At 44.3% G+C, this 15,176-nt stretch overlaps 1 protein-coding gene across 3 annotated transcripts in view; it reads left to right on the top strand.

Moving 5' to 3' along the window:
- Nucleotides 1-15,176, top strand: part of AP4S1 (adaptor related protein complex 4 subunit sigma 1) — a 114,181-nt gene that overhangs the window by 40,519 nt on the left and 58,486 nt on the right. For all 3 annotated transcript variants that reach the window (XM_030931678.1, XM_030931679.1, XM_010374663.2), the window contains exon 2: nt 13,641-13,850. In XM_030931678.1, the coding sequence (XP_030787538.1) occupies nt 13,713-13,850 (138 nt within the window). In that variant the 5' untranslated portion in view covers nt 13,641-13,712. The remainder of the gene's footprint in view (nt 1-13,640; nt 13,851-15,176) is intronic.

Below are 15,176 nucleotides of genomic sequence, written 5' to 3'. Positions count from 1 at the left end.
GGAGGCTAAGGTGGGAGAACTGCTTGAGGACAGGAGTTTGAGACCAGACTCACAGCAAGACCCTGTCTCTAAACAATAAAATAAATAAAATAATTCCACATACAAAGTTAGTGTTTTTTAAAGCAGAGCTCAGAGAGACCTAAGTATTCATATTAAAGTGAAGATGGGGTAACACTGAAGACTACTCCAAGTAAAAAAATAAACAAATATGCTGGGCACGGTGGCTCACGCCTATAATCCCAGCATTTTGGGAGGCCGAGGCGGGCAGATCACCTGAGGTCAGGCGTTCGTTCGAGACCAGCTTGGCTAACATGGTGAAACCCTGTTCCTACTAAAAATACAAAAATTAGGACAAGTGTGGTGGCTCACGCCTGTAATCCCAGCATTATGGGAGACCAAGACAGGTGGATCACCTGAGGTGAGGAGTTCCAGACCAGCCTGACCAACATGGTAAAACCTTGTCTCTACTAAAAGTACAAAAATTAGCTGGGTGTGGTGGCGCATGCCTGTAATCCCAGCTACTCAGGAGGCTGAGACAGGAGAATTGCTTGAACCTGGGAGGTGGAGGTTGCAGTGAGCCGAGATCATGCTACTGCACTCCAGTCTAGGCAACAGAGGGAGACTCCTCCAAAACCAAATAAAAAATAATAAATAAAGTTAAGAGAGTACCGGGAATGGTGTCCATGCCTGTAATCCCAGTGCTTTGGGAGGCCAAGGTTGGCAGATCGCTTGAGCCCAGGAGTTCGAGATCAGATTGGGCAACATGGTGAAACCCTGACTCTACAGAAAATGCAAAAAATTAGCCAGGTGTGGTGGCCCACGCAGAGGTTACAGTGAGCCGAGATTATGCCACTACACTCCAGCCTGGGTGACAGAGAAAGACCCTGTTTCAAAATAAATAAACAAAAATTTTTAAAAATAAAGTGAAGAGGGCTTGTGTATGTGTCTGAGTATATAAGTCTACAAGTGCCTTTATGGTGATACTGTTTAAATATTTAAATTTTTACCAGTATAATGCAGATGTTTAGGTTTGAGGGTAATTTATGTGTGTGTGTGTGTTGTGTGTGTGTATATATATATGTATGTGTGTGTGTGTATATATATGTTGGCCAGGCTGGTTTCAAACTCCCAAGCTCAAGTGATTCACCCACCTCAGCCTCCCAAAGTGCTGGGATTACAGGCATGAGCCACGATGCGCCATCCATATTGATTTTAATAATTAAAAGACATGGCCGGGTGAGGTGACTCACTCCTATAATGCCAGCACTTTTGGAGGCCGAGGCAGGAGTTCAAGACCAGCCTGGGCAAGACGGCAAAACCTCATCTCTACAAAAAGTACAAAAATTAGCTGGGTGTGATGATGTGTGCCTGGAGTCACAACCACTAGGGAGGCTGAAGTGGGAGTATCACCTGAGCCACGGGACATCGAGGCTGCAATGAGCCATGATTGTGCCACTGCACTCCAGCTTTGGTGATAGAGTGAGACCTTCTCAGGGAAAAAAAAAAAAGACATGAAGTTGGTGTTAACAATTCTCAGTTTGTAGTATCTGCGCTTGCTCCATGTTTCACTATTTATAATGCTGTAAACATTTTTATGCATATAGATTTTAATTATACCTTAGGATAAATTCCTAAGACTGGGATGCTTGAGTTAAAAGGTGAAATCACTGGCCGGACACCGGTGTCTCACACTTGTAATCCCAGCACTTTGGAAGGCTGAAGCGGGCAGATCACCTGAGGTCAGGAGTTCGAGACCAGCCTGGTCAACATGGTGAAACCCCTTCTCTACTAAAAATACAAAAAAATTAGGCAGGCATGGTGGTGGGTGCCTGTAATCCCAGCTATTTGGGAGGCTGAGGTAGGAGAATCACTTGAACTTCGGAGACGGAGGTTACACTGAGCTAAAATAATGCCACCTGCACTCCAGCCTGGGAGACAAGAGGGAGACTCCCCCTCAAAAAAAAAAAAGGGGCCGGTGCGGTAGCTCACGCCTGTAATCCCAGCACTTTGGGAGGCCGAGACTGGCGGATCACGAGATCGGGAGGTCGAGACCATCCTGGCTAACACGGTGAAACCCCGTCTCTACTAAAAATACAAAAAATTAGCCAGGCATGATGGCTGGCGCCTGTAGTCCCAGCCACTCAGGAGGCTGAGGCAGGAGAATGGCGTGAACCGGCGAGGCGGAGCTTGCAGTGAGCCGAGATCGCGTCACTGCATTCCAGCCTGGGAGACAGAGCGAGACTCCATTTCAAAATAAGTAAGTAAATAAATAAAAATTTAAAAGATAGAATAATTTTCATGATTTGTTTTTGCATTCTACTTGCTTACGTGGCAGAAAATGTGTAGCAATTTAAAAGACCAATAAAAATGTATAAATATACATATCTATTTCCCTGTAGACTTATCAGTACTTTTTCCCTAATTTAATACAAGAAATGAGGAAAGGAAAGAAAGTGTGCTAAATTTTTTCTTTTTTTTTGAGATGGAGTTTCGCTTTTGTTGCCCAGGCTGGGGTGCAATGGCATGGTCTCAGCTCACTGCAACCTCTGCCTCCTGGGTTCAAGCGATTCTCCTGCCTTAGCCTCCCGAGTAGCTGGGATTACAGGCACCTGCCACCATGCTCGGCTAATTTTTCTACTTTTATTAGAGAACAGGTTTTCACTATGTTGGCCAAGCTGGTCTCGAACACCGAACCCCAGGTGATCCACCCACTTCGGCCGCCCAAAGTGTTGGGATTATAGGCGTGAGCCATCACGTCCGGACTTATGCTAAATTTTTTTTTTTTTTTTTTTTTTTGAGACGGAGTCTGGCTCTGTTGCCCAGGCTGGAGTGCAGTGGCACTATCTCAGCTCACTGCAAGCTCCGCCTCCCGGGTTTAAGCCATTCTCCTGCCTCAGCCTCCGGAGTAGCTGGGATTACAGGCGCCCGCCACCACGCCCAGCTAGTTTTTTGTATTTTTTAGTAGAGACGGGGTTTCACCGTGTTAGCCAGGATGGTCTCGATCTCCTGACCTCGTGATCCACCCGTCTCGGCCTCCCAAAGTGCTGGGATTACAGGCTTGAACCACCGCGCCCGCTGCATGCTAAATGTTTTTACAACAATTATGTCATTTGCCTCATTTAATTTTCTCCATCAGTCAGTCAAGTAGATATACTCCCAGTTGACAGTGCAAGGGCTGGGTGCCATAGGCCCCTGGGATGATGGCCAGAAGGCAGATACCAAAGGTCAAGTCCTGGAATATTGCCCAAAGCAGAGCTGGGAGAAGAAATCCAAAGCAAGTCACGAAGAACAGAGGCCAGGGAAGGAATGGGGACCAAGGCACTGGATCAAATGAAGGGAAGGGACAGCCTGAGCTAGGTTGGGAAATGGGAGGTCCTTTGGATGAATCCTAAATTCTAAAACATCTTTTTACTTTTTAGTGACTTTCTTTCTTTTTTTTTTTTTTTTGTTTGTTTGTTTGTTTGTTTGTTTTTTGAGGCGGAGTCTCGCTCTGTCGCCCAGGCTGGAGTGCAGTGGCCAGATCTCAGCTCACTGCAAGCTCCGCCTCCCGGGTTCACGCCATTCTCCTGCCTCAGCCTCCCAAGTAGCTGGGACTACAGGTGCCCGCCACCTCGCCCGGCTAGTTTTTTTTGTATTTTTAGTAGAGACGGGGTTTCACCGTGTTAGCCAGGATGGTCTCGATCTCCTGACCTCGTGATCCGCCCGTCTCAGCCTCCCAAAGTGCTGGGTTTACAGGCTTGAGCCACCGCGCCTGGCTTTTAGTGGCTTGCTTTCTTTCTTTCTTTTTTTTTTTGTGGAGATGGTCTCATTATGTTGCCCAGGCTGGTCTTAAACTTCTGGCCTCAAGTGATCATCCTGCCTCAACCTCTCAAGTCTGGGATTGAAGGCATGAGCTACCATGTCTGGCCTTTAATAACCTTTTATGGGATCCAGCCAGGGCTTTATGGGTGGAATGGGTTCATTTAAAGATACCAGAAGAGAATAGTTACTAAGACATTTTAGAGTTCATCAATTTATCACATTTATGTTTAAAAAAAAAGTTGCTACATCTGCATACATATTTACATGATACACAGAGGAGATCTAAAAGGATAGGCACTAAACTTTAAAACATTGGATTTGTCTTTGGGAAAATGAATAGGATTCGGGGCGGGAATAGGGTATGAGGGTGTTTTATATGTCTGCTTTGTTGGAGTACTTATGTGACTTTTATAAAGGAAAAGTTATTGCTAGAAAAAGCTTTCATTCATTCTTTCATCTATTCAGTAAACATTTATTGTATGCTCACTGTATACTAGGCACTGTGCGAGGATCTGAAATAAGGCATAGATTCTACCCACTAGAAGAAGTTCATGTTCTGGTATAGTGTTTTTCTTTTTTTTTTTTTTTTTTTTTTTTTTGAGACGGAGTCTCGCTCTGTCACCCAGGCTGGAGTGCAGTGGCCAGATCTCAGCTCACTGCAAGCTCCGCCTCCCGGGCTCACGCCATTCTCCTGCCTCAGCCTCCCGAGTAGCTGGGACTACAGGCGCCACCACCTCGCCCGGCTAGTTTTTTGTATTTTTAGTAGAGACAGGGTTTCACTGTGTTAGCCAGGATGGTCTCGATCTCCTGACCTCGTGATCCGCCCGTCTTGGCCTCCCAAAGTGCTGAGATTACAGGCTTGAGCCACCGCGCCCGGCCTATAGTGTTTTTCAAACTTTGACTCAGTCTCTTAGCAAGTTCTGAAATTAATCAGTGGGTCATATTATATTATAACCCATAGTATAAAATAAAATATCTGCCATACTTATATACATTAATAGTTGAGTAAATAAACAAATGGCGTGGGCAACATAGCAAGACCCCATGTCTGCAAAAAAAATTTTTTTAATTAGCAGGGCATAGGCCGGGCCCAGTGGCTCACGCCTGTTATCCCAGCACTTTGGGAGGCCGAGGCAAGCGGATCACAAGGTCAGGAGGTCAAGACCAGCCTGGTGAATATGGTGAAACCCCGTCTCTACTAAAAATACAAAAATTAGCCAGGCGTGGTGGCAGGCACCTGTAGTCCCAGCTACTTGGGAGGCTGAGGCAGGAGAATCACTTGAACCCTGGGGGGTTTAGGCAGAGGTTGCAGTGAGCCAAGATCGCGTCACTGCACTCCGGCCTGGGTGACAGAGCAAGACTCCGTCTCAAAAAAAAAAATAAATAAATAAATAAAATAAAATAAAATTAGCAGGACATGGAGGTACGTGCCTCCAGTCCCAGCTACTCGGGAGGCTGATGTGGAAGGATCACTGGAGGCTGGGAGCTCAAAGCTGCAGTGAGCCATCATTGCACCACTGCACTATAATCTGGGCGATAGAGCAAGACTGTCTAAAAAAAAAAAAAAAAAAAAAAAACAGTGACAGGTCGTATTGATCGTATTGATAGTATGTGCCTTTGACATGATGTGATGAAAATGGCACTTTAGGCCGGGCGCGGTGGCTCAAGCCTGTAATCCCAGCACTTTGGGAGGCCGAGACGGGCGGATCACGAGGTCAGGAGATCGAGACCATCCTTGCTAATACTGTGAAACCCCGTCTCTACTAAAAAATACAAAAAACTAGCCGGGCGAGGTGGCGGGCGCCTGTAGTCCCAGCTACTCGGGAGGCTGAGGCAGGAGAATGGCGTGAACCCGGGAGGCGGAGCTTGCAGTGAGCTGAGATCCGGCCACTGCACTCCAGCCCCGGCGACAGAGTGAGACTCCGTCTCCAAAAAAAAAAAAAAAAAAAAAAAAGAAAATGGCACTTTACCTCTGTATTCTTTCTCCCGAAAAGGCATAACCTCTATCTACTGATAACATCAGACAAATCCCAATAAAGGGACATTCCTTAAAATACCTGACCAATACTCTTCAAAACTGTCAAGGTGTATCTCTGTATATCATGTAAATAATGTAATATATATATTGAATTTTACATTTACATTATATATGTTTGTATGCTGGGCCACAATGTACAATCTTTCTCTTACAGTCACAGCTTTAAAAGTCTAAATTACTTTTCTGGTAGGAGACCTCAACATGCAATAAAATGGTTATTATATAGACTATAGACAGGATTATCAGCTCTTTGTAGTTGGGAATAGAAGATTGGAATAGGCAGGAAAAGCTTCACCAGGGAAAAGACAACATGTTATCATGATGACACTGGCTAACCCTTATGTAGAACTCGCTGTGTGCCAACTGCCTAGCCTGTTCTAGGAATGTTACATATCCTAACTCCTTTAATTGTCCCAACCACCAAGAAGTGAGTACTGTTACTGTGGCCATTGTACAGAAGACTAAGTTCTAAAAGACTAAATATCTTGTCCAGGGTCACAAAGCAACTAAGTAGTGGAGCCAAGCAGTCAGGCTGTCACCCAGGCTGGAGTGCAGTGGTGCGATCTTGGCTCACTGCAACCTCCACCTTCTGAGTTCAGGCGATTCTCCTGCCTCAGCCTCCTGAGTAGGTGGGATTACAGGTGTCTGCCTCCAGGCCCGGCTAATCTTTGTACTTTTAGTAGAGACGGGGTTTCGCCATGTTGGCCACGCTGGTCTCGAACTCCGGACCTCAGGTTATCTGTCCGCCTTGGCCTCCCAAAGTGTTGGGATTACAGACATGAGCCACTGTGCCCAGCCCATACTGTACTTATTCATGTAGTGGTTTGTTTGGCATTTTCCAGATTAATTGTGCAGCAGCATTAGAAAAGAGAATAATGACTGGATCACTTCCAAAGCTACCTGAAGTTAATGCTCATTAAGTTCAAATGAACATTTGGCTGGGCACAATGTCTCAGACGTATAATCCTAGCACTTAGTGAAGCTGAGGTGAGTGGATCACTTGAGTCCAGGAGTTCAAGACTAGACTGGGCAACTGGAAACCCCGCCTTTACAAAATATACAAAAATGAGCTGGGCATGGTGGTGTGCACCTGTAGTCCCAGCTACTTGGGGGGCTGAGGTGGGAGGATTGCTTGAGCCTGGGAGGTCAAGGTTGCAGTGAACTGTGATTGTGCCACTACATTCCAACCTGGGTTGGAGTAAGACCCTGTCTCAACAGAACAAACAGAAAGGTTAAGTGAACATTTAATGACACTGATATGTAGAGTGAGGCAATGTGATAGATTAAAGACAGCATTGTAGTATGAGTCAGGGGAGCAGAATTCAGTACTTCACACTACATCTCTGATCAGTTTTCTTATCTACAAAATGAAGGGAGTACACCTCAGGGATGACAAATATAAGGTGCATATGTTGCCACTCCCTGCTTCCTAACTTACAACTGACGTAACCTACAACTGACGAGTAATTACGCATGCCATCCTTTTGTTTTGAACCTGGAAGCAGCTCCAGAATCCTTCCCAAAGCAGCTGTTACAGTTAGTCACAATTGACACCCAAGTTGAAACTCATTTGCCATCTTTGGATATGACAAACTGTAAAGACTGTCCTAGGTCTAACTTCCAGAAGTATGCCATCAGAAATACGATACCTTCTCAATTCAATGTGTACTTCATTCAGCCTCTTCAATCTCTCTTTTCTCTGGGCGTTAAGTTTACATCATGTGGTTGCTGGGACATGGATCTGAGCATATTCTACTTTTTTTGTTGTTTTGGTTTATTTTATTTTTTATTTTATTTTATTTTATTTTATTTTATTTTATTTTATTTTATTTTATTTTATTTATTTTTTGGAGACGAAGTCTCACTCTGTCGCCCAGGCTGGAGTGCAGTGGTGCAATCTCGGCTCACTGCAACCTCCGCCTCCTGGGTTCAAGTGGTTCTCCTGCCTCAGCCTCCCAAGTAGCTATAATTACAGGCACCCGACACCACGCCTGGTTCCTTTTTTTGTATTTTTAGTAGAGAAAAGGTTTCACAATGTTAGCCAGGCTGGTCCCGAGTTCCTGACCTCAAGTGATCTACCCGCCTTGGCCTCCCAAAGTGTTGGGATTACAGGCGTGAGCCACTGCACCCAGCTAGTTGTTTTTTTTTTTTTTTTTTTAGAGATAGGGTCTCCTTCTGTCACCCAGGCTGGAGTGCAGTGGAGTGATCATAGCTCACTGTAGCCTAGAATTCCTGATCTCAGCCTTACTCTCCCAAGTAGCTGGGATTACAGACATTGCCCACCACACCCAGCTCTTGTTTTTTCGTTTGTTTTTTGTTGTAGAGGCGTGGTCTCCTATATTGCCTAGGCTGGTCTCCAACTCCTGGCCTCAGATGATCCATCCACCTCGGCCTCCCAAACTTCTGAGATTACAGGCGTGAGCCACTGCACCCAGCTAGTTGCTTTTTCTTTCTTTTTCTTTTTCTTTTTTTTTTAGAGATAGGGTCTCCTTCTGTCACCCAGGCTGGAGTGCAGTGGAGTGATCATAGCTTACTGTAGCCTAGAATTCCTGATCTCAGCCTTACTCTCCCAAGTAGCTGAGATTACAGACACGCACCACCACACCCAGCTCTTGTTTTTTCGTTTGTTTTTTGTTGTAGAGGCATGGTCTCCTATATTGCCTAGGCTGGTCTCCAACTCCTGGCCTCTGGTGATCCACCCACCTTGGCCTCCCAAAGTGCTGAGATTACAGGTGTGAACCACCTCGCCTGGCCCTGTATTCTAATGCAAATCTACCAACCTCACTAGTCTTGAAAGCATGTTCATGCTTGTCAAGCACGTCTGTGTGAAGAGACCACCAAACAGGCTTTGTGTGAGCAACATGTTTGTTTATTTCACCTGGGTGCAGGCGGGCTGAGTCCGAAAAGAGAGTCAGCAAGATAAGGGTGGGGCCGTTTTATAGGATTTAGGTAGGTAAAGGAAAATTACAGTCAAAGGGGGGTTGTTCTCTGGCAGGCAAGAGTGGGGGTTACAAGGTGCTCAGTGGGGGAGTCTTTTGAGCCAGGATGAGCCAGGAAAAGGAATTTCACAAGATAATGTCATCACTTAAGGCAAGGACCGGCCATTTTTCACTTCTTTTGTGGTGGAATGTCATCAGTTAAGGCGGGACTGGGCATTTGCACTTCCTTTGTGATTCTTAAGTTACTTCAGACCATCTACGTGCAAGTCACAGGGGATGCGATGGCTTGGCTTGGGCTCAGAGGCCTGACAATGCTAATCCAAGGAAAATGCTTGTTTGATTCCCGCTGTAAGTAACCTTAACCTTCTTTTCCTCTTTTCTAGATTCCCTTGCTGGGGCATCCTAGCACCATTTGTGTAATGCTTTCCCCAGTGAAGTTGCCTTCTTTCTTCTTCTTTATGTACACACATTCACACACAAGCTTTTCGGTGTAGCATCTACTGACTTCCTTCCTGGTCATCGAAACATCTTCCCAGCTCTGTGTGTGTGTGTGTGTCTCTCTCTCTCTGCGTGTGTGTGTGTGTGTGTGTGTGTTTAGAGATAGGATCTCACTCTGTTGCCCAGGCCAGAGTGGGAGTGCAGTGGTGTGATCATAGCTCACTGCTGCCTCCAATTCCTGGGTACAAGCAGTGCTCCCACCTTAGCTTCCTAAGTAGCTGGGACTATAGGCACACACCATGATGCCTGGCCTTTTTTTTTTTTTTTTTCCTTTTTTGTGGTAAAGATGGCATCTCACTGTGTTTCCCAGGCTGGTCCCCAAATTCTGGTCTCAAGCTGTCCTGCCACCATGGCCTCTCAAAGTGCTAGAATTATAGGTGTGAGCTACCACGCCTGGCCCCTCTGGCCCCTTGTGTGTCATTGAATGCAAATAGTTTAAAAAAGGAAGTTCATACCTCTCACTGACCACTCCCAACACTTGTCTAAGCATATTCCCTTCTTACTGTCTTACCTCAGTTTCATAATTATTTCATTTCCCTCCTCCTCGATGATTAATAACCATGATAGGTTCTTACAGCATTCATCTTCAGTTCTCAGATGTGTACTTGTCTCTCGAGTCTCCACATTGTTTATTTTGGCATTGTATATTTTATAGTAGAAATAGTTTAAAGTTGTGTTTCTCTAGATTTTTTTACCACTGCATCCTGCTACAGTTAAAATTGTCTAATGTTTAAGAGTGTGCAAGAAAAGAAAGATATATCCAAGTCTTTGGAAGCCTTCATTTACTCTTTTCAAAACTTACATCCTAATGAATATCAATTCAACATGTCCTTATTTGTCATCCTTGCTCTTGAAGTCAGTGGGAAGGAATGCTGTGCTTGTAAGGTAGAAACCAATTTGATCCCTTGATGTAACACCTCAGTGAGATCTTTTTACATCTCATTTTACCACTTAATGCAAGCAGGACATTTAAAGGCAAAGGTTTGGCCATGAGTACCTTTGAGACATTTTCCTTTTACCCGGCAGTTGAAATCCAAGGTATAGAATTATAATTTCTAACTGTCATAAAGATGTTTTTTAAATAACTTCGCTGAAAGGGAGTAAAAGAAAGGATGGTAATCTTAACTTCCTGGTAACCCGCCATAATTTACTGACAGTAATTTGTGAGACAAATAAAAGCAGCATTTAATAGCAAATGATTAAACACCACAGAGTATGTTGCAACCCCACCCACAGCCATGAGCTTTTCTTCCTGGAAAAGGGAGTGAATGGCCACAGGCCTCCCCCATGGCACAGCTGTTATATCCCCAGCTGAGCTGGTCTAGATAACATCCCGGTCTACACAGGGAATGAAGGCAACAACCCTAGGCTTGGCCACACTGGGCCTGGCTCTTTACACCTTAGTGTTTAGAATTGCTGTAAGATAACCACCTGTCTGATAGGGCTTAGGAAACAGGAAATGAGCTGGGAGGACGAAATGTATATATATATATATATATATAAAACTTAGTCCAAGTATTATATCATAATGTTTCTAGTTACAGCAAGGAAATAATACAGTTGATCCTTGAACAACACAGGCTTGAACTGCACAGATCCATTTATATGCAGCTTTTTTTCCAACCAAACACAGATGGAAAATACAGTGTTTGTGGCATGCAAAACCCCAGTTATATGGGGCTGGCTTTTTGTGTATGTAGTTTCCACAGGGCCTACTGTGGGACTTGAGTATGCACAGATTTGGTTATACTCAAGGCAGTCCCGGAACTAATAACCTGCATACTAAGGGTTGACTGTAATGAAAACAGCTCAGTTGTAAAGTGAATATTTACTGTAGACCAGCGCCTTTGCTAAGTGCTATTTGTGTTACCTATCTCACTTTCACACCTCAGAGTTAACCATCCCCCTGGGGTTCAAAAAACCCAAGCACCTTAAGCATCACATGGCAGGTATGTGGCAAAGCCAAAACTTAGCCAGGTCTGTCTTACTCAGGTCTGAGCTTTTAAGCAATGCGTTCTCCTATCTCCTCAAGCAGGCAAAACCCCCAAAGAAAAAAATACTTGCTGGTTTCCAGCTTGACTTAGCTGCTTAGCTCAGTGCTTAGTGGGACCCATCCTCTATTGTGGTGTTCCCCAGCCTCTGTATTTGCTGGGATTCTGATTAGTCAAGAACTACTCATTCACCAAAGGTCCTGTTCTTCCATGCTATCTGCTTATTTCTCTAGATGCATGGGATGACACATGAAAAAGGACATTCAGGCATCTAGTGAAATAGGGAGAATCATAAAGGAGAGTCTCGACTCTACTTTTCTTCTTTTTTTTTTTGAGTCGGAGTCTCCCTGTGTCGCCCAGACTGCAGTGCAGTGGCACGATCTTGGCGCACTTCAGCCTCCACCTCCCGGGTTCAAACAATCCTCCTGCCTCAGCCTCCTGAGTAGCTGGGACTACAAGCTCATGCCACCACACCCAGATATTTTTTTTGTATTTTAGTAGAGACTAAGTTTCACCATGAGGTCTCGAACTCCTGACCTCAAATGATCCACTGCCTCAGCCTCCCAAAGGGCTGGGATTACAGCCATAAGCCACTATGTCTGGCCTAATTTTGGTATTTTTTAGTAGATAGTGGGGTTGGCCAGGCTGGTCTCAAACCCCTGACCTCAAGTGATCCACCCACCTCAGCCTCCCAAAGTGCTGGGATTACAGGCGTGAGCCACTGCTTGCCTGGGCAGTCAACTCCACTCTTCAGCAGGCATGGATGCCTCTTCAAACAGATAATTAATGTTACAGATAATTAATGTTTTGTGCTCCAAGAGGCTGTGAAGTAGATCAAGCCCTGTAAATCAGCCTCTGACTGGTATTCTGACAGCCAAGCTTTTAGCAAACTGGCTCTTTTTTTTTTTTTTTTTTTTTTTTGAGACGGAGTCTTGCTCTGCCGCCCAGGCTGGAGTGCAGTGGCCGGCTCTCAGCTCACTGCAAGCTCCGCCTCCCGGGTTCACGCCATTCTCCTGCCTCAGCCTTCTGAGTAGCTGGGATTACAGGCGTGCACCACCATGCCCAGTTAATTTTTGTATTTTTAGTAGAGCCAAGGATTCACCATATTGACCAGGCTGGTCTTGAACTCCTGACCTCAAATGATCTGCCTGCCTCGGCCTCCCAAAGTGCTGGGATTACAGGCACGAGCCACCGTGCCCTTCTAAACTTTAACCTGCTTGACCTTAAAATAAGAATAACAGGCTTGATACGGTGGCTTACGCCCGTAATCCCAATACTTTGGGAGGCCAAGGCAGGAGGATCACTTGAACCTAAGTGTTCAAGACCAGCCGGCAATATAGTGAAACCTCATCTTTACAAAAAGTTAAAAAATTAGCTGGGCATGATGGTGCATGCCTATAATCCTAGCTGTTCAGGAGGCTGAGGTGGGATTACTTGAGTACAGAGGAAGATGCTGCACTAAGCTGAGATTGCACCACTGTACTCCAGCCTGGGTGCAGAGTGAGGCCCTATCTCAAAAATAAAGGATAACAGAAGTACCTGCCTCAAATAATTGTGAGAATTGCTCAGGATAGGACCTTAGAGAGCTTGTTATAGGGCCTAGAGGAATTTGATAAATTGATATCACTACTATTTCCACCACTAAGGAAAGAAAAGCTTTACTATAGATCTTGTCTCCATTGCCCATAAAATAAAGCCCAAATTCCTTAGCATGACTTCTAAAGCCAATTTTGTCATATGTGAGTAGCTTAATTTCCAGCAGCTATTCTTCCCACACCCTGAACTGCAGCCCCAGTGAACTTTCCAGAGCTTTCATACCGATTTTCTCTGCCTCAGTCGTCCCCCGTAGCTCATTCTTCATGACCTCACATCAGTGCCCCTTCTCTGGGAAGCAGTTCTTCACTCTCCTGTGACGTTCCTTGTCCCTCCCTTCTGTACACCCGTGGAAGCAGACCTGTCCCAGTTATAACTCATCACCTTGTACTGCTGTTGTTTACCTACCTCGCACCTTTGCTAGGTATAAAAATCAGAAGATCAGAAGTCCTTACTACTTCATCTCCCCATTCTTCTGGTGCTCGACACGTCATTGTTACCCAGCAAAATAGATGAGTAAATTGAATGAATATAAACAGAAGTACTGCGGTTGCTCAGAATTGTTTTGGAGAATAACTGATGAAAATTTATCGTTGGTTTTTATTTATTGAAACCTCAATTAGTTCATAGGAATGAAGACTGATATTATCAGATGATATTTACTGCTACTTTATTTACTGTTTATCTATAAAACATTTAATATAATTCTTTGAGAAATTTGATCTTGCCTTTCTGGGTTTTTGTTTGTTTGTTTGTTTGTTTGTTTGTTTTTGTCTTCAGGGTTCCAGTTACAGCCATCCCTTGTCATAACTTTTGAACTATATTTGGAAAAATACTGGCCAGGAAAGAAAAATGATAAAATTTTTCCTCATGGTGAATAAACAAGGGCAGACTCGACTTTCTAAGTACTATGAACATGTGGATATTAATAAGCGTACACTTCTGGAAACAGAAGTCATAAAGAGCTGTCTCTCTCGGTCCAATGAACAAGTAAGTCTCTGGTCCTCTCCTTTATCTCTACATTCAACTCGGCCTTGGCAGATTTGTTATTACTGAGTCTCAGGGGCCGTCATTTCCTTTGATCTATATTCCTTCAATAGCTACTAAGGAAAATAAGAAGTGATGTGAAATGAAAAACTGAAAGAAGCATAGCTCTCTTTACATCCCTTTAAGAAAATTAAAACAAGGAAAACCTGGAAGAATCTTGGGTTCTTATTTAAGTAAGCATATTTGTCTCAACGCACCTTGGAAACGACAATAAAATTTCCTTCTGCTAATAGACACCTCTTCTTTTTTCATTCTTACGAATTCAGCCCCTGAAACTCTCATGAGTGCCTGTAGCAGGTAGCTTTCTATAAGCCAAAAAATGAAGATCAGATGATTGGTATAGAGGTAAATACTGAAGACCCATTTTATGCCAGAGGATAATATTATTCTCAAATGGGGTGGTTTTATTCTGCTTATTATTTTTGTAAATATACCACCAATATAATACTGAAACCAGTGATTGAAAAACAAGTTTGATTTTATTATCTAGGTGGGAAAAATGGAAATTAAAAATTCTTATGAAACAACAAATTTATCCATCTTCCAAAATGGAGATTAAGGCTGGGTGCAATGGCTCACGCCTGTAATCCCAGCACTGTGGGAGGCGGAAGCGGGTGATCACCAGAGATCAGGAGTTCGAGACCAGCCTGGCCAATATAGTGAAAAATTAGCTGGGCGTAATTATGCACAACTGTAGTCCCAGCTACTGGGGAGGCCGAGGCAGGAAAATTGTTTGAACATAGGAGGTGGAGGTTGCAGTCAGCCAAGACTGCTTCACTGCACTCCAGCCTGAGCGACAAGAGCAAAACTCTGTCTCAAAAAAAAAAAAAAAAAAAAAGGAGGTTAAATAGGAATTTTAAAACTGAGTCCATTTTTTTTGTTGTGTTTTTTGAGATGGAGTCTTGCTTTGTCGCCCAGGCTGGAGTGCAGTGGCGCCATCTTGGCTCACTGCAATCTCCGCCTCCCAGGTTCAAGCGATCCTCCTGCCTCAGCCTCCTGAGTAGTAGCTGGGATTACAGGTGCGTGCCACCACGCCCGGCTAATTTTTGTATTTTTAGTAGAGATGGGATTTCACTATGTTGGTCATGCTGGTCTCGAACTCCTGACCTCAAGTGATCTGCCTGCCTTGGTGCTGGGATTACAGGCATGAGCCACTGCGCCTGGCCAAAAACCGAGTCCATTTTGTAAAGAATTTTTTCCCTAGCTCATACCTTGAACAAAAAAAAATTTTTTTTTTTTTTTTTGAGACAGAGTTTTGCTTTTGCCCAG

This window comes from Rhinopithecus roxellana, chromosome 5, assembly GCF_007565055.1.
Source record: "Rhinopithecus roxellana isolate Shanxi Qingling chromosome 5, ASM756505v1, whole genome shotgun sequence".
NCBI lineage: Eukaryota > Metazoa > Chordata > Mammalia > Primates > Cercopithecidae > Rhinopithecus > Rhinopithecus roxellana.
Note: the sequence above shows the minus strand (reverse complement) of the source record. Positions and strands in the feature narration are given on the sequence as shown.